The 19,906-nt window shown below is 43.7% G+C and overlaps 2 protein-coding genes across 3 annotated transcripts in view; one reads left to right on the plus strand and one right to left on the minus strand.

The window, feature by feature from the left end:
- Positions 1 to 14,232, plus strand: CEBPG (CCAAT enhancer binding protein gamma). Of its 2 annotated transcripts, XR_015750659.1 has the most exons (3): positions 1 to 71; positions 11,598 to 12,958; positions 13,003 to 14,232. XR_015750659.1 is itself a non-coding variant. In XM_026680149.2 (2 exons), the coding sequence occupies exon 2, from the start codon at positions 11,702 to 11,704 to the stop codon at positions 12,152 to 12,154; it is 453 nt and encodes a 150-aa protein (XP_026535934.1). In that variant the 5' UTR covers positions 1 to 71; positions 11,598 to 11,701; the 3' UTR covers positions 12,155 to 14,232. The 2 variants fall into 2 exon arrangements, 1 of the variants encoding a protein (XP_026535934.1); XM_026680149.2 differs by having other exon boundaries at positions 11,598 to 14,232.
- Positions 14,233 to 15,774: 1,542 nt separating this feature from the next.
- The window catches only part of PEPD (peptidase D), a 182,630-nt gene continuing 178,498 nt past the window's right edge, over positions 15,775 to 19,906 (minus strand). The window contains exon 15 of the mRNA XM_026680147.2: positions 15,775 to 16,240. Coding sequence (XP_026535932.1) covers positions 16,097 to 16,240 — 144 coding nt within the window. The 3' untranslated portion in view covers positions 15,775 to 16,096. The remainder of the gene's footprint in view (positions 16,241 to 19,906) is intronic.

Below are 19,906 nucleotides of genomic sequence, written 5' to 3' on the forward strand. Positions count from 1 at the left end.
GAGAAAGGACGACGGCGGCGGCGGCGAGCCGAGTCGGGACTGGTGGGGCCCGCGCCTTCCTCCCGGGCCAGGTGAGTGGTTCACGGCATCCTCTCCGCCGGCATCCGTACACATCTGGCGGCATCCGCCCGAAGGGGCCCGGGATGGTGGTGGTGAAACCTTGGGCTGGGCCTACTACCCGTCCATTCCCCGCGCGAGAGAAGCCGGCCTAGGGCTCTGAGGCCAAGTCCCCCTCCGGGACCTATTGCCGCTGGACTCCGGCTCCCTTCAGCCCTCGTGCTCCGACTCCCTTCAGGCGCCCGGCGCGGTCTTCTCGCGCGCTCCCCCCCCCCCCGCACTCCTCTGCGAGCGGCGGGGCTGTTCCCACGGCCGCCTCCTCCCCCCGCTCCCCTTGGCCGGAGGGGGTCCCGGCAGGTAGGGAAGGGGGAGTGCGCATGCGCGTGCGCCAGGCTGGATGATGCAACTTCGCAGCAACCATGGCCCGGCCCTGCCGGGATGAAGTCATACTTGGGCAGGCTGGGAAAGGCCCGGCTGGCTGGCGGGCGGGAGGGGAGGAGTAGGGATGGGATACCTTCCCCGGAGGGGCGGGGGTGTTTTTTCTCTCTCTCTCTCTGCCTCAAGCGGGTCTGGGGTGGACTCGGAACCCCCCCCCTTTTCGGTTGCTCCGGGCTAAGCCTGTGCGGGTTATTGTTGGAAGGAGGTTTGGAGCGTTTTTATTCGTTTCGGTTGCTTGGAAGGGAAATAGTTCGGGAAACGGTCATTAACCGATAGGGTTTCCTTGCCTAAGCAGGGGGTTGGACTAGAAGACCTCTAAGGTCCCTTCCAGCTCTATACTATTCTATTCCATTCCTATTATTCCTATCCTTGGCCGCTTCCATAGAAGAAAACAAAAGAGCTTTCAGGATGCACACTTGGTGCTATTAAGTTTACACACAGTTTGCAGAGTTTGTAAGAGGTGGATCATTTCGTAAGTAAAGACAAGCGACTTTTTAAAAAAAATACTTGCAATATATTTTCGATGGAGGTTTTCAAGAATAGATTGGACAAACATTTGTCCGGGATGCAGTAAGGACTTGGGCAAGGGGCACTTGGATTAAAAGACCTCCAAGATCCCTTCCAGCCAAATCAAATTTTGGGAGTTGTAGAACAGCAGGATCATTAAACCATAGTAATGTTGGACTGACACAGTTTGAGATGTCAGTGAAGGGTGGATATCCACGCTGCCTTGTTTGTATTGGTGTCTGTGTATAAATCGCCACCGAGTTTCTTAGCTGTTTGATAAACCCTTGTGCATTTCATCAGGGCTGCACTGGTTATTGAAGCATAGTGAAAGCTGAAGAACCACCAAAGGATCTGCGAGCAAAAATACTTCAACTTTGTAAATCAGGAGAAAGAAAGGATATAAAAATACATCCAAATACACTGCTCAAAAAAATAAAGGGAACACAAAAATAAGACATCCTAGATCTGAATGAATGAAATATTCTTATTAAATACTTTGTTCATTACATAGTTGAACATGCTGACAACAAACTCACACAAAAATGATCAATGGAAATCAAATTGAGCAACCCATGGAGGTCTGGATTTGGAGTTACACTCAAAATTAAAGTGGAAAAAAACACTACAGGCTGATCCAACATTGATGTAATGTCCTTAAAATAAGTCAAAATGAGGCTCAGTAGTGTGTGTGGCCTCCACGTGCCTGTATGACCTCCCTACAACGCATGCTCCTGATGAGGTGGCAGATGGTCTCCTGAGGGATCTCCTCCCACACCTGGACTAAAGCATCCCCCAACTCTTGGACAGTCTGGTGCAACGTGGCACATGTTGTTCCAGATGTGCTCAATTGGATTCAGGTCTGGGGAACAGGCGGGCCAGTCCATAGCATCAATGCCTTCATCTTGCAGGAACTGCTGACACACTCCAGCCACATGAGGTCTAGCATTGTCTTGCATTAAGAGGAACCCAGGGCCAACCGCACCAGCATATGGTCTCACAAGGGGTCTGAGGATCTCATCTCGGTACCTAATGGGAGTCAGGCTACCTCTGGCAAGCACATGGAGGGCTGTGGGGCCCCCTAAAGAAATGCCACCCCACACCATTACTGTCCCACTGCCAAACCGGTCATGCTGGAGGATGTTGCAGGCAGCAGAACGTTCTCTACGGTGTCTCCAGACCCTGTCACGTCTGTCACATGTGCTCAGTGTGAACCTGCATTCATCTGTGAAGAGTGCCAGTGGCGAATTTGCCAATCTTGGTGTTCTCTGGCAAATGCCAAACATCCTGCACGGTGTTGGGCTGTAAGCACAACCCCCACCTGTGGACGTCGGGCCCTCATACCACACTCATGGAGTCTGTTTCTGACCGTTTGAGCAGCCACATGCACATTTGTGGCCCACTGGAGGTCATTTTGCAGGGCTCTGGCAGTGCTCCTCCTGTCCCTCCTTGCACAAAGGCGAAGGTAGCAGTCCTGATGCTGGGTTGTTGCTCTCCTACGGCCTCCTCCACGTCTCCTGATGTACTGGCCTGTCTCCTGGTTGTGCCTCCATGCTCTGGACACTACGCTGACAGACACAGCAAACCTTCTTGCCACAGCTTGCATTGATGTGCCATCCTGGATGAGCTGCACTACCTGAGCCACTTGTGTGGGTTGTAGACTCCGTCTCATGCTACCACTAGAGTGAAAGCCCCGCCAGCATTCAAAAGTGACCAAACCATCAGCCAGAAAGCATAGGAACTGAGAAGTGGTCTGTGGTCACCACCTGCAGAACCACTCCTTTATTGGGGATGTCTTGCTAACTGCCTCTGCTTTCCACCTGTTGTCTATTCCATTTGCACAACAGCATGTGAAATTGATTGTCAATCAGTGTTGCTATCTAAGTGGACAGTTTGATTCCACAGAAGTGTGATTGACCTGGAGTTACATTGTGTTGTTTAAGTGTTCCCTTTATTTTTTTGAGCAGTGTATTTGAAAATGCCAATAAGCACTGTTCAAATGCTGACCAGAAAGTGTAAAAATAGGGTTCTATTAATAGCCTCCTGGTCAGGTAGACCAAGAAGGATGTCAGACACAATTGCCAGGAAAATCGAGCAAGTTTTACTGAAATACTTCTCTGAAGCAAAGTAGTGTGACTGTTTCAGCAGGCACAATAAGGAGATGTTTGAACACATCCAGAACAGCTTCTAAAGAAGCCTCAATACTTCAGGAACAAAATCATTTGGAGTGACAAGATCAAAATTATTTTATGGTCACAACCATATAAACACCATATTTGGAGAGTAACAAAGGCTATGAAGAGAAGCGCATCATCCTTGGAGCATGCAGGTGGAGCTCTGCTGTTTTGGGGTGTGTGGGTGAGCTGTACGGAATTAAATCAACATTGATGGCAACATACATTCAGCAGTGAAGATTCTGGAGTGGCCGTCACAGTCTCCTGTGCGTCACTGAGTGGGAGATTTTAAACATGCAGGCCATTCCAAGGAATACATAGGACATGGAGGCTTTTTGCCAAGAAGAAGGGAAGCTTTATTGTGTAAAAAAAAAGGCTTTAGTCACAATTATCATGAAAGACTGAAAGCCATCATTGATGCTAGAAGGGGCAATGCATAATATTAAGAGTTAAGCACTTGGAAAGTTTTAAACAGGACTATTTTATTTCCTTTATTGCAATGGTTTATTGATTGTACTTTTCTGGGATGCCTAATAAGTTAAATTACATTTAAAAATTGCACTTTATTTGATTGCTCAAGTTTATGTACAAACTCTTACAAACTCTGCAAGGGATATATATGTATTTTTAGCATAGCTATATAGACTATTGGTTCTAAATAACTTCAGTGCTATGGCTTGCATTAGAAATATCAGTAATCAAAATGTTCAAAGTAAAGACACATTGACATTGGAATTTCAGCTGTTTCATGTGTTTGAGTTGAGGAATCTGAGATGAACAATTGTTTCCAAAAGCAGTAGCATGTGTTCCAAGAGGCAGCTTCTTTCTGGCATGCTGTAATTTGGATTTTGGTGCTAAAAAGATCAGCCTTCCAACTGAAGCATTCTGTCTTAGCACTTCTTACAGTAACTCAGGATGGTTACAATATTATGGTTTGTAAAATGAAATTATTGCAAGCTCAGAAAGTAAGCAAGGTCATGCCTGCCTAAGGTTTGAATGGGAGGCCGGGGGGAATCCCAAGGTGGTAGACTAGGCTGAGAAGTCAACATCCCAGAAGGCAGCCAGTGACAATAAATCACTTCTGTGCTGTTGCCAAGGAAATAAGCTCATGAAGTCCCAGGAGTTGAGTTCAGTTTGGAAACTTATTTTAATTGTTTTAATAGATTCTCAAAAAAAAATCTGATTATGCCTTTAGATCTTAAGATCTAACCAATCAAAAACTGCCATGGAAACTGTGATGCAGTATTTTAAACCTATTCCCCATGATATTACCTATTTTTCATTGTGTATCATTTTAAAATTAGTAATTTAAAAAAACCTAGGGGAAGGGTATTGGTATCATTGATTATAATGAAGGTTGTTGCCTTGTATATTCTCAGGGGTCAGACTATTCTCCAGGTAGTGGTCCTCAGCTGGAAATGTGTGCAGACACAATAGTTACCTCTTTACCATAATAAGGACTTGTAAGGCAAAGATGGAAACGTAACCCCAATGTTTCCTTACAGTTTCCTCAGATTGTGCTGATGAAATTTAGTAGCAAATCAGAGAGGTAAGATTCCCACCTGTTTTCAGTGAAGGACAGAAAGATGAAGGTATGTAAGTTCGATAAGCTTCAAAAGAGTTTCAAAACAAAGCAGTTTTAAAAGTTAACTCCACAAATAGATGACAACATTGCATCATCTTAAAACTTTTTAAATAAGTTTTTAGCGGCTGAAAGGGAGCTAATCTCATGTAGGATCAGGCTTTTTGTGTCTGATATACGTTTGGATGTTCAGGTATTTTTCTGATGTGCATTGTTTCTTATAACTGGAAACAATGCAGATAGCTTTTATCACTCCTTGCTTTGTGTTGGATAGGAGCAGGAAGATAGCCTTGCATCTGGATTGCAATATGGACTTAGGGTATCACCAAATTTACATACCTCGTCCATGAAAAACTTTTAGAGGAGTGTTTTGTTTTCTATTGTTAATACCAAAAAGCACCCTACCAAGCTTATTACTAATATGCACAGTTTTAGGGGAAAAAATTCTGAATAAAACCATCAGGTAAAGGGATGCATATCTAGATATGCAAATCTGTAAATGTTATATGAAGTATTTATAGAAACGGACTTTTAAGCATGTTGTATTGAATATTTTAGAGAAAACTAATAAAGAGATTACTGGATGGTAGGATATGTGTACCTCAGAAAGTTTACTTGGACTTTCTTAAGATATAGGATGGAAATTTATACAGGTTAACTTACTGTGTTAAAAATACATTACAAGAAGTTGTATAGGAAACGTCATGATCAAGGCAACAGGTATATTAAGATAACTAGTGTACAAAATTGCATACTATTAGACTGATATGAAGATAAAACAAATTAGTGCAGTGAAAAGAAGCTGTGTCTGCATTCTGGCAAAAGTTTATAATGCAGGATAGGATGACAGCACTTTATTTCAGCATGATAACCATTCCATATATAATTTGCATGAGATTAAATTTATCTCTTATGAAAAAGGATTGTAAACATTGAGGAAGATGAATTTCTGATTGCTGAACTTGTGCCCTTATGCTTGTGGAATAATAGACTCCTTCCAGGTTTTAGGTACTCTACCCAGTTAGGTTTCACTTGCTTTTTAATTTAGTGTCTCTCTTGGCTTTGCCAACTTAACAAAACTAATGCAATGTTTCTCAAACAGATTTGGGGCAGAGCATTATATGTAAGGTACCCCAAACTGCTTCTGGCTTGGACGATTTACTTTTTGAAACTGTCAAATTGCCCCTAGAACAGGGGTCCCCCAAATTTGGCAACTTTAAGACTTGTGGACTTCAACTCCCAGAATTCTCCAGCCATCATAGCTGGCTGGAGAATTCTGGGAGTTGAAGTCCACAAGTCTTAAAGTTGCCAAGTTTGGAGAGCTCTGCCCTAGAATGTCATGTTTCAGTGAGAGGAATGGACTGTTCTGAAATTGGGGAGTTGTGCATACCCCTACAAACTAGGCAGCTAGTAAGATGTAGCCCAAATGGCCTGATTATTTAGTGGACACAATGGTCCAGCATGCTTTGATAATGATTCAGAATAAGCACTCTAGCTTGTAGAAACACAGCTCCTATCTGCTTTTCAATAAAGGAACCATGGCTTTTTTCAGAATACTTTGTGAATATGAAAAAAAGGGGGCTCTTTCGTGGTCCTGTGTTTTGTACAAGCAATGCACTTTTTGCACCTGGACTGTTTCAGTAGTATCCTACAAAATTTTCCCCAAGTTAAACTTTCCATCCAGTCATAGCTCGGTTAATTATTTGCAGACCTTAAAATCATGTCCAGCCTTCCCCAACCCAATCCCACTAAATGTGTTCTGACTAGAACTTGGCGAGTGACATTATGGCATACCCGAAAGCAGAGGTATGTGTGATGAGAGTCCCCTCCCCCCCCTCTGCTGCTTTCTTTAAAATGCTGTAGCCTCTTTGACTTTAAATCTGCATTTTGGTCTTGTAGGGCAGAGGTCTCCAACCTTGGCAACTTTAAGACTTGTGGACTTCAACTCTCAGAATTCTCCAGCCAGCAGAGCTGGCTGGAGAATTCTGAGAGTTGAAGTCCACAAGTCTTAAAGTTGCCAAGGTTGGAGACCTCTGTTGTAGGGGACGGGTAATACTAGCACAGGTGTTGTTTTAAAACATGAAAGAATTGCTTTATCTTTCATGTTCTTCCTACTGGTTTTCATTCATTTGCTACTATCAGTTTTTATCACAGGCATTTTCCCTCCCCTTCCCATCACCCATTTATACACAGAAGGAAATATGTGGCCTTCAGGGTTTGTTAACCATTTTCAACCTCCGTCTCTAATCTGAACCTCCTGGTTCAGATGGCCACTAATAGCTCTTCAGTTATTTCAGATGGCCACAATTTCCCCATCTATCATAGTCTAAGAAGAGTCACTTTTTTTCCTTGATGGATCGAAGGATATCTGGCTTAATCTTTTCAAATTTGCAGGAGACAAACTTACTTCCTAGCGACAAATTTCCCATGGTTAATCTCTTTTCTTAATTCACTCCACCATCGGCTCCTTTCTAACATTCAATATCAATAACTTTTGAGACTGGCTAATAAGGCCAATATCATTGATTGAGGAAAGTTCAATTTGACCAGATTGCTTTTTTTTTTGGTACAGATGTTTAAAAAACAAGTGGCTAGAGCTGGGATGTCAAACTCGATCCAGTTTTGGGCCTTGTCAGGATTTTGTTTGCCCATGGGAGTGCGCGGCCGGGTCCTCATGACTGACCGGGGGCCGTGGCAGGGGCTGGCCCCTCGCTGTCTCTGGGACGGCACTCTGCAACCTATCGCAGGCCGGATCCAGCCCATGGACTAGAGTCTGTAATTTTGAGCTCAATGTGGCAGAATGTTTCATAACAGAAATTCTGCTAGCTGCAAATTTCTCAAAACGGCAGAAATTTCAAGTGCAGGAATCTAATCTGACTTAAATACGAAGCAGTATCAATGTGCTTAAGCCAGGGGTCCCCAAACATGGCAACTTTAAGACTTGTGGACTTCAACTCCCAGAATTCTCCAGCCAGCATAGACCCCAGGCTTAAGGGCTCATATTGTGGAGAGTTAACCAGCGGATGTGGGGGGGGGGGGAGGAGAAAGGTGGGCAGGTGCATGCTACAGGGAGGCACTAAGGAGTGCAGATCAGGTGGGAGCAGATAAGTCCTCACCTAGGCCAGTGATGGCTAACCTTTTTGTTGCGTGCCGAAAGTGCACGTGTGCATGTGTACCTGCACCCTTAATGCAATGCATGCACGGCCCCTGCCCCTGTGCATGCGCGCACATCCCGCATGTACCCCCGTGCATGCGCGGCAAATACCCGAAAATCAGCTGGCTAAGGAAGCGCAGCTGTTGAAACAGAAATAGGTGCGACCTTCATGCCAACTTCCCACTGCCTGAATAGGCAGCAGGGGAGACAGAACATCAGAAACGACAATATTACCGTGTTTACTACAATGTCAGAATCGCCAGTTGGGCACCCAGATCACAATCACAAGACCCAGGGATGCTGCAATGAAGAGAACTTGAAGGGCCCGTCATAAATCCCTCTAGCTCAGTGCTGCTGCAACTTTGAACCGTCGCTGAAGGAGTGGCTGTAACTCAAGGACTTACCTGTATAGTTAAAGTTGGAGCGGAAACATTCTGCCCCTATTTGGGCAATACTTGAGCGTAAGCCAAATGATCGTAAGCGTTTATCTCTCTTGCCATTTAAGCCAGTGGTCTCCAACCTTTCCGGCTCCGCGGACCGGCAGTGGCAGCACGTGTGTGTGTGGTTGCTTACACAAATGAAGCTTCACATGCTCACTCACCGCTTGCGTGGCTCTGTTCTGATCCCTAGACCAGGGTTTGGCGACCGCTGTCCTAGAGGCCAGCATTAATGTCTTCATTTTGATTCCTAGTCACTAGATCACCTCCATAATTAGCGCAGATAGTAGTAGTTGGATTAAATGGAGATTAGAGTCCTTTACGTCAGGATCCAGGCTTGAGCCTGTAACGGCATTGGTTGCCCTTTTGTGTGACCTCCAGCAGGAGCAGGATGGGGGTGGGGCCTCCCGACAGCCTTTGATGTGATTGGCCATAGTCTACTTCTGGATAGGCTCCCTGCCTTGGGAGTAAGTGGGACTGTCTGGGGCTCCTTTTCTCCCCGTGGAGCTGATTCCAGTCAGGAGTGAGAGCTGCCACACTTGGCCCCTCCCGCATGGGGCTCTGCAGGGTTTGGTACGCTATCCAAGTCCTGTTTGAAGGATGATCTTAGAAGAAGGGGCTGGGTGAGGCTATCTATCCTCGTAAGGGGAGGTATAATCGGTATGCTGATGATATCCAGCCACCTGTGCACTTTTGTCCCAAATAAACTAAGCACGGTACTATTGCTGTCTGGAGGTTGTGGGAGTCCGGGTGGGGGAATGCCATGCTTCAGCAGAATCCTGGCAATATCGAGGGGTTTGGGGTTTTGTAGGCTTCCAGATTTTGGAGTTTACTATCTTTGGTTGCTGGGTGGGGCTTGCCTTGCCCCAAATGGACCATGTGCTCAGTCTGGGGCTCCTCCTAGATTCGTGACTGGAGAAGTGCCCATTTATACCTTTGCTTCATGAGCCAGTTTCCTTCCAGATTCAATTCGAGGCACTGCTTTTGGCCTTTAAAGTCCTACCTAGCACATGGCATGGGTCACTGGAAGGACCACCTCTCCTCCCCCAGTCTCATCTGCCTATCCCATCTGATAAGGTGAGGTACGTGTCTGCTAGCATCGTTCCACCCACCCCCCCTTCCAGGTGAGATTAGCCCTGACTATTGATTTCCAGGAAATCTCTTAAAACTTAGTCCTGTCAGCAAACTTGGTGACCCCATGAAATAGGGAGCCAGCAAAATCATTACTTTATATGCAAAACCTTACACATACTTTCCTGTGGTTTTGTTTAAATTTCTTTCTTTAATGGTTTTTAAGGCGTTGCTTAAACTGTCAATGCTACTCAGCATCAGCAGTGGGTAGTTATATAAACTTACTAAATAACTATAACACTGTTTTCCCACAATACTGGAATACTGTCTCTTGCCAGTATGTCTGAGCATATGGAGGTGTGTGTGTGTGTGTTTCATCCCCCCAAAGTCCTTAAACATTGCATCACATTCTTGTGTTTTAGAGAAATTAATTCTTAGAGAGCTTGAAGTTTAGATGGCTCTCGCCCAAGCAGCATCTCTTACCTGTTAGTGACATAGTACTGGAGCCATATTGGATGAATGTTGAACTGAGGCCCTTTGAAAAGGAGGGGGGGAGGGCAAAATTCTTCCCATTCAAATTTTAGAAGGCCAAATAGCCTTGTTCTTGCTCCCTCCCCCCTCCCCTTCCTCCATTACCTTCCAGCTGGAAAGAATTTGGTGAAGATCTTTAAAATAGAGCAGAAGTTAGACAGTAAGCACTGGTGCCAAGAGAAGGTTGTGAAATTGGAAACAGTGAAGGCCTGGCTAGACATTCATCCACTAGGGATCCCTTTGTGATGGCTGAAAGCATCCCAGCATGTTGCTGAGAGGTTGCCTAAGAGGGGAGCAGGAATGAGATCAAGCGGCTAACATGACCGTCACTAGAGCATTTACATTTGAGAGTTGATTTCCTAGATATAAAGTTGCAGTTTTCAATAGGAAAATCATATTCACTGTACAACTGTATAGCTGTCAAAATATAAAGCCCTTGAAATAATTTAAGCTTGCAAGCTAAGCTAGAATCCAGAAAAAAATTGCTTTGCATATGATTTTTGAACTTGCTTGCACCTGGAAGCCAAAATATGTGCATTGATAGAAGAATATCACAATACTGATTTCTTCACTTCAGAAAGGTAAATTAAAACCTTATTGTGAGTGAACCTCTTAAGCTCTGTTGCTAATTACTCAGCTTATGGGATTCAATAATTGGTGGTTAACAGATCTTAACATTTTTGAAGCTTGTCCATTTCTCTGTTTGAGCAATAGTTTAATAAAAATGTTGGGATTTTTGACTGATATTTTTAAAATAAATTCCAAATGGCATTGGCGTATGGGAGATGGAGCAGCCTTCCTGGACCCCTGCTGCAGTACCCCTGCCTTCGTGTGGCCCTCATTCCATAGGCACCCCGTTTTGTAAGAAAAAAGAACCCGATGGGATCAGATTAAAAGCTTGCATAATTTTTTTTTTTTTCATGGTGTGGCAAATACACCGAACATAATCTAGACTTGGATGATCTGAGATGCTCCATTTCCACAGAGGATCTAAAGGCCTATTTCTAATTCACATTATCATTGTTATATCCAACTAATTATATCCATTTTTTGGTATAACGATTAGAAACTGTGTAAGTAGTTCCTATGAAGAACAGAAAATTGGAATGATGCTTGAACAAAAGAAAACACTCAGGGTGAAAACTTGGTTGAATGGCCATAATTTTGCTAACCATTAGAAGCAACGGAACAGGACATTTCACTTTGCTGTGCTGCCTTCTAATCCTGCTGCAGCCACTTTTAACTTAAAGCCATTGAAGCAGTAGCCTTGATTTATCTTGTGCCCAGAGACCTACTTAAGATGGTAGCCTAGCATGAGTGGTGGTAATTTTGTATCGGAACCGATGTTGATATATTCATGTTACGCTGGTATGCAACCCATGACTGAGTCACAGTGTAAGCTAATGTTAGTTTCACCAATAACTACATGTATAATAACATGATGAATTAATGCTAGGCCCTCCTTGGGCAAAATGTCCATCTTATGGTACAACTGTGAATGAAGTACAATCCAAATATGTTACTGGGAAATATAAAAGACATTTGTCAGGGCAGGCATCCACTGTACATGTTTATGGAAAATCATATTGAGGAGGGGATGTGGCGTTATACATTTTGAAAAAAAAGGAAAAACTTATTTTTCTTTCTAGATTCCGCGTGGCAGCCTGTGGACAGCCGCTCCAGAAATACCGTGACGTCCCAGACTATATCTTTTCTTATAACTCACACTGGGTCTACAGGAGAGCTTGTCCAAATGAGCAAGACATCACAACAGAACACAGCTGCAGAAACCAATGGAGTAAGTGTCATCTATACCCCAGCGCACACCAGTGGGTTGCAACAAGTCCCTCAGCTGGTGCCCGTTAGTCCTGGCGGTGGGGGCAAAGCTACACCTCCAAGCAAGCAGGGCAAAAAGAATTCCCTTGTCGATAGAAACAGTGATGAATACCGCCAGCGCAGGGAACGTAATAACATGGCGGTGAAAAAGAGCCGCTTGAAAAGTAAGCAGAAAGCCCAGGACACCCTCCAGAGGGTCAACCAGCTGAAAGAAGAAAATGAACGCTTGGAGGCCAAAATCAAGCTCCTGACAAAGGAGCTGAGCGTACTGAAGGATTTGTTTCTTGAGCACGCTCACAACTTCACAGACAGTGCGCAGCCTCTGGGCACAGAAAACTCTGCAGCACATTCAGATGCATCCGGACAATAAACTGTGTGGACTTCCCTTGACCAGGTGGATTATAGAATGGAGACAAATCTGCTCTAAACTTTGTATCATCTCTGGTTTTTAACATCATTTTTCAGTAGACTTATCCCTCTGTTTGATGCCAGGAAATTGAATGTTTATGTTAAGTATTTAAATTAAGTGTTAATGTATTTTCTTGTCAGGTTTTTTTTTCTTTTTGATAAATGAAAGGAGTAGGGAAACAACCTCAAATTATTGTCACTAAATTAGGGCTGCATCGTTTATTAAATCTTATTTAAATCTTTTCTGGGCATGATGACTAGGCAATACTTTTTTCAAAAGATAAATTGTTTTTAAGGTAAGAATTTACAGACATTCTTCTCGGTCTCCAGTTTATCTCGCCCAGGAAGAGGTGCCTGTTTCAAAGTGATTTCTGCAAGGCAAATGTGTAAGTGTGAACGATCCCCAGATATTCATGTGCAAATTTACATGCTTCACCAAATTATCTTTATGAAATGGTTGAAAGCCTTAAATTAGTTGTTCGGTTGACAGCTTTTCTTCAGCAGGGTAGCAATTAAATGTCCATATACTGATAATCAGCTGAAGAGTTGATTAAACAAGCTTTAAAATTTTTCCTTTTCCACTTATTTTGGTAGTGCATGACTTATTTTGTAATATAGGTTGGGATTTTCAAATATGTAGTTCAAATACTTGCTGTGTAAAACTTCTGTAGTTGAGGTTTGCTCAGTAGCGGTGCCTAACAAATTGTTTAGTTAAGGGAAAGGTTGGCTAACACCACAAGGGTTGTGGGCTTCTCCAAGCCCCGCGGTCTGTTACCTGTGGTCTGAAAATGGGCCTGCCCTAGGTGGGAGCATCTCCCACCTTCATCTCCGTAGCCAAGTGGAATTGGGCAACTACAATGACTATCTGCAGTGTCTGCACAGGAATTTTGTTTCTTTTTTTGAGGGGGGGGCAGGATGCTGCTGCTGCTGCTGCTTTTCCCAGCACCCCTAAATGAGTTGCCTAGAGAGTGGATGGAAATTGGGGTCTGCATACAGGCTTTCACTTCATCACTGGATGGATTCATGCAGTTTTAAAACTATTATTTGGTGAACAGGTTACTGGGGCAGGGTTCCCACAAAGGCATAAGTGACCCTAACCCTGTGGCTTTGTGTGGGGGTGTGATTGTGGCTTGATCAATTCTACTTCAAGGTCACATTTTCAAGGTTTGCAATGGTTTGGAGACAGATAACATTCAAAATAATTGAGAGCTAGTTTAGTTTAGTGGTGAAGGTATCAGGCTCAGGGGAATGGGGATTGCAGTCCTTAGAGCTGAAAGGCAACTGGGTGACTCTGGGCCAGTCACTCTCATTCAGTCCCAGCACGAAAATCGTGCTCCCTTAACAGGGTTGTTGCTGTGAGGAAAAGAGGAAGAGGAAGGACTATTAGGTATGTTCGCTGCTCTGTTTATAAAAATAAAGGCAGGATGAAAAAAAACCCCAGGTAATTATGAGATATCTAGAGTTGGTCTCGATAGTGAGATGAGTGGCATATAAATTTAATAAAATGAATAAATAAATATGAGCCACATCGTGTCCTCCTCCCATCTTCAGCAAGGTCTTAATTTTGTAATGTTCCATAGCAGAACTGCTTTGTTTTTGATTCATGACCAGAAGGAATTCCTTGCTCATTGAGAAGGGGAAAAAAATCAAAACCTTACTATTACCCACCCAGGGTCAAATTTAATTCCACAGTGAACCAAAAATACATGATCATCTTTCCAACAGAGTCCATAAAATTACATCTTTTGCTTTATGTCAATCCTGTGGCCACAAACATGAGGCTTTTTGATGCTTCAAATGCTGGTGGTATATATATTTTTTATTTGAGTAGAAGAAAACATATTTAACAGAGCAGGGAAGTTCATGAATCATTAATTTATTTTCTTTCACAATCTCTCCATTCATAGTATGTTTGCATGTATGACTGGGCTAGTGAAAATGACTTTTATACCTCCCCCTTTTTTGAAGTTACTGTGTTTGTACATGTATTTAGAAAAACTCGATTGTGGTAGAAAATATTAATAAAAAGCCTTACAACAACATGCTGACCTATATTTCTGTAAAGCTGTAATACTTCTTATTTGAAGCCTAATTGTTTCAGGCTAACAAGCTGCAGTTCCAATAATACTGAATTTGGAGAGTAGGAAGAGGAATGGATTATCTTGGAGAGGTATAAAAATATTCCTGAGTATATTATGCAAGAATCATTGCACACAGAATGATTTAAAAAACCTACAGACTCCCCCTCTCATCCAATAAACGTCATGTTTTATATATAAAATGTCTTACTATATAAATCATTTATGCATTTGTAGACTAAATGTTATATTTAAAAATTGTAAAATACAGGTAAGAGATTATTTTCCAATCCATAACCGTAATAACCTTAAAAGCCAGTCATATCTAGTTTTCAAATATTTTTTTCCACTTTTTGAAAGTGCTTGCAACATACTTTTATTTTACATTTTACTTGAAGCTTCTATTGGGGTAGGATATCTACTTTCTTTCATGCCAGGAGAAAAGTTAATCTAATTTGGGGATCCCAATTTATCTTGTTTGCTCCCCTTCTTCAATTCTGGCTTTCATTCATCTCTAAATGTATTTATTTACGTACTCGGTTTTTCATATTCTTGATGCATTCTTAGCATCACTTTTTAAAATTTATCCCTAATAAATATTTATCTACTACATCATAGAAGCTAAAAAGCTACTTGCATCTTTCCATCTTTTACAACTTTATTGCAACACAGAGCATGCTCACATTTTGCTTCTTTTAATTAGTATTTTAATACCTTGGCATTTTACTTTCCTACTCATAAGTGTTCTGTAAATATTTCTGAAAGTCTTGTACATACTCAAGGTGTTTGTGATTCATTTCTCTTGTATAATTTTCTAGTTCTACAGATTCCATACTTTTTAAAAATCTCTCTCTTTCCAGATTTTTGTTTGCAGGTTTCTCATTTAAAAGGTACAGCAAAAGGGAATTCGGTTAAAGTATATAAGGCAGTAAAATACTATTTTGAAGTAAAACTTTACAGGAAATCCTTGACTTATGACGGTCCATTAACGATAGGTCAAAATTATGATGGGCCCAGAATGAGCCACCCCTGCGATCCTGTGACCACATTTTGGGCACTTGGTACCCTGTTCAGCTTTGCAACCACTTGCAGTGTCCTGTGGCCATGGGACTACAATTGGCAATATTTTTTGCCAGTTTCCAGCCAAAAAAAAAAAAAAAAAAATACAGCCACAGAAATTTGCTTTGCTTCCTAAAAAAAAAAATGTCCGGTCACAAGGGTCTCATGACTCAGGACGATCACTGGAAATGGTCGTAAAGTCAAGGAAAAGTCCCTCCCTCTTCCTCGTCTCTTTCCCCCTCCCTCTCTCCCCCTCCCCCTCCCCCTCCCTCTGTCTCTCTCTCTGGCTAAAGGTGACCTGGGGTTGGGGGGAAACGGGGTCAAAGCAGACCAGAGGGCCTTCCTTTCTACCCCCAACCTTTAAGGCAGCTGGGACATCGTCAAACCTTTCAAAACCTGAACACTGAAAAGAGGGTCGGAAAAAGAACGGAAGGCCAAAGCGATCTTCAAAGCAAGACTTTTTTTATTCATTGATTTCATTTGGCAGAACTTGTGCTCTTTATTGGCTATGAAGAAGAAACGGGATTCGGTTGCACTGATTCTTGTATTTGCTTATCGGCAGCTACACCCGTCATTCGGGGCAAAACTTGTCAAGAGGCAAGATGGAGAATCGAGATTTGGTGCCGTTGCTCCCCCCCCCATATCTTCCCAAGGGGGGGGGAATCGACTTTGATTTGGAAAGCTGCTTTCCCTTGCAACAAGCAGGCTTCTCTTGAGGTGCAAGGCAGGCTGCAAGGAGCCCCAAACCTCCAGGGCGGAGTGGGCACCTAGCTAGAAGACGACGAAGCAAAGGATTTGGTGCTGCCCTGAGCCTCGGCCAGGAAGGCTTCGACTTCTGCGACCGTACGAGGGACACAAGTCAGCAGTTCCATGCCGTTGGCTGTCACCACAATATCGTCCTCAATCCGTACCTGGGAAAAGACAAGACACACCTCATCCGATGCAGAGACGGAGCAAAACGATGCGGCTTTCCGTTTTAACCTGGCTTAGTTAAGCCTAGGCAACCCTTTGCGGAGATCAAAGCAATTCTGTGGCTAAGGTTGCCTCCCTGCCTCATAGCCAGTGGAACAGCTGGCCTCCAGGAATCGGGGGCGTCCCTGGTGGTTTTTAAACAAGAGACTGGACAGGCACTTCTCTGCAATGGTATAGGGCACGGGGGTCAAACTCACGTCATCACGGCTTTGTCACGTGATGTATTGGGACCTTCTCCCCCTTCGCTAAACTGGGCAGGGGCGGGGCCAGCACATGATGCATCCAGCCTGGTTTGAAACCCCTGGTATGTATATTCTGCTTGCGCAAAGGGCTGGACTAGAAGACCTCCAAGGTTCTATTTCTATTCTTTCTCTCTCTCTCCTTCTTCCTCCTCTTCCTCTCCTCCTCCTCCTTTTTCCTCCTCCTCCTCCCCCCTCTCCTTCCTCCTCCTCCTCCATCCTATCCTATCCTTCTTTATTCTATTCTGTTCCTTATTCTTTATTCTACTTACCCTATTCTACTTCCCCAAAGAAGCTGCAGAGAAAACGTGGGTTCTTCAAATCCTTTGGTTGTAGGGTAGAGTGGCGTGGAGACAGTTCTTCTCCACCAGCACAAGTACTCCTCAACTTACAACTATTCCTCTAGTGACCATTCAAAGTTACAATGACACTGAAAAAAGTGACGCATGGCCATTTGTCACTCTTAAAACCATTGCAGCCTTTCCGTGATCACGTGCTCAAAATCCAGACACTTGGCAAGTGACCCACATTTATGACGGATGCAGGGTCCTGGGGTGGGGGTGGGGGGTGTCATGTAAATTACCTTTTGCAACCTTCTGACAACCAAAGTCAAATGGGAAAACCAGATTCAGTTAACAATTGTGATACTAACTTAACAACAGCAGCGATTCACTTAATGACTGTGGCAAGAAAGGTTGTAAAATGGAGCCAAATTCGCCTGGCAAATGTCTCGCTTAGCAACAGAAACGTTGGCTCAATTGTGGTCGTAAGCCAAGGGCTACCTGTAATCCTAGCGGGGATGAAAACGTCCCTTCATGCACCTGGCTACTTTGGGGGTCTTGCCTCAGGTGAGAGGAGCGTGTGGCCCATTGCCATGAACAGCTCAAAGCAAGTAGGGGTAACGTTGTTCTTTTAGGAAGCCCTGCTCCGTTCTTAGACTGCATCATGTGGATCACTCATTTTGTTACACCCCCCTCCACAAATTAATCTGATTACAGAGGGTTGGAGATGCAAGGTATAAATATAAACAACGTAAATTATGTGCTCAGCATTGAAAATATGCTGCCTGCATAACAGATTAACGGAAGGGACTGTGTAGGTCATCTAGTCCAACCCCCAGCCCAAACAGAAGACCCTACACTATTTCTGACAGAGGGCAGTCCAGTCTCTTCTTGAAAGCTTCCAGGGATGAAGCTCCCACAACTTCCGAAGGCAACTTCTGTTCCATGGGTTGATTGCTCTCACTGTCAGAAAGTTTATTTCCAGGTTGAATCTCTCCTTGATCAGTTTCCATCCATTATTATTCCTTGTCTGGCCTTCGGGTGCTTTGGAGAATAGCTTGACCCCCTTCTCCTCTCTGTGGCATAGGATGTTATCAGCTCCAGTTGGATCAATTGCCTCAAATAAAGATCCAGCGTAAGTCCAACTTTGGGGCCACAGCATAAATACATTTTGCCTTCCCCTTCCCTGTTTGTTAAGCTCTATTCATCCCTTTGCATTTTAAAAAGGAGCCACGAGACAGGATGCTTTGTAGCTGATACTGTTACTAAGGTCTCTGAAACCTTTCCTATTCTCATTGGGCGTGAAAGAAAAGGCCACGCCGTTCTGCACCCAGTCTCTGCGCCCAGTGCTAATCTCTTCTGGTCAAATATGCAGACTCCGTCATTATCCCTTATCTTATCAGAAATGTGCTCGTAAGCCTGTAAGCTGCAATAAAAGCAATTTTATCCCAAGTGTCAAAGCCGAAGGAACACAAACCCTGGTGATTCCCACTATGCACGGCCTGTAATTGTTTCTGACCTCTTAGCATTTTGATCTAAAAATAATGCTAGTTTAACATTTGTCCTGCTTGCAAAATTGCCTATTTATTCAAACAAAGCCAGTCATTGAGTCTTATTAAAGTGCTCAGTGAAGCTGACTGTCAAATTATCTTCATTATTTAAGATTAATTTAAATGTTATTATGGGCCAGAATTAAATAAGCTTGGCCGAATGTGTGCAGCAGGCAGCTGGCAGCTGTTCAGTCTAAATCTACAATCTACTCTTTACTAGCCAGGAAACGGCAACTGTTCTGTTTTCATTGACAAAAAGAGGCCTTCTACCTGGACAAATCAAAGACTTTGGCCACCTCATGAGAAGGAAGGACTCCCTGGAGAAGATCCTAAGGGTGGGGAAGATGGAGGGCAAAAGAAAAGGGGGACGACAGAGAACGAGGGGGCTGGATGGAGCCACTAAAGCAGTCGGTGTGAGCTTAAATGGACTCTGGAGGATAGTAGAGGACAGGAAGGCCTGGAGGAACGTTGTCCATGGGGTCGTGATGGGTCGGACATGACTTTGCAACTAACAATAACAACAACAACCTGGACAAAACATTGACCTCCACTTTCTCCCCGTTATAGAGATCAAAATGAGCCAGGAGAAACACTTGTATTTCTAAGTTTCTCCCAACGATAAACCTGCACTTGTCGCTCCTTGAAAATCTTCACAGAGCGCTACACAATGTGTGGCCATCCCAGACACCCACTTGCACAGCTTCTTGGGCAGTAGATACACAAATGCAAACCCTTCTGAATTTATGGGACTGTATTTTACAGCCTTCCCGGCCAGCAAGTCCAGCAGAACCTGCCATGTGGCGAAGTCAACTGCACAGTGGAAGGCTGGTCTTTTCCTGCAAATTCAGATCACCAAACCAAACTCTCAACCCCCCGTGTGGTTGCTGAAGAAAATTCTGATTCCAAATTACCTTTTTGGGGGAATGGCTTGACAAAAACCCTCTAAATCAGGGGTCTCCAACCTTGGCAACTTTAAGCCTGGCGGACTTCAACTCCCAGAATTCCCCAGCCAGCTTTGCTGGCTGGGGAATTCTGGGAGTTGAAGTCCGCCAGGCTTAAAGTTGCCAAGGTTGGAGACCCTGCTCTAAATGAATGTTAATCATGCCGAGGGTGTTTAACTTGCAAGTCATGGTTCTAAATCAGGGCTCTTCAAACTTGCTGGCTGGGGAATTCTGGGGGATGAAGCCCACCAGTCTTAAAGTTGACAAGTTTGGAGATCCCTGTTCTACATGCTATTTTGATGTCCCATTTGTTTTCCATTGATTTTTATCTGGTGATCACGAATCAAGTTAGGGTAAACAAAAGGCTACGTTGAATGCAGAAGGAGAGAAGAACAGGGATGAAACCAACCAAGATGAAAAAGTGTTTGGAGGCTAAATGGTATGAAAAATGGCTGAAGGAGTTTAGGGTCATGGTTAGCCTAATGAAGAAAAGGACCTGGGGGGTGACATGATTAAATCTTCCAACCTTTGAAAGGCTGTCACAGGAAAAATTATTCTCCACAGCACTTGAGGACAGGAAAAGAAGCATTGAGT

The sequence above is a fragment of the Notechis scutatus genome, chromosome 9, assembly GCF_049901735.1.
Source record: "Notechis scutatus isolate UNSWTSFEM ecotype Mainland chromosome 9, rNotScu1.2, whole genome shotgun sequence".
NCBI classification, from domain to species: domain Eukaryota; kingdom Metazoa; phylum Chordata; class Lepidosauria; order Squamata; family Elapidae; genus Notechis; species Notechis scutatus.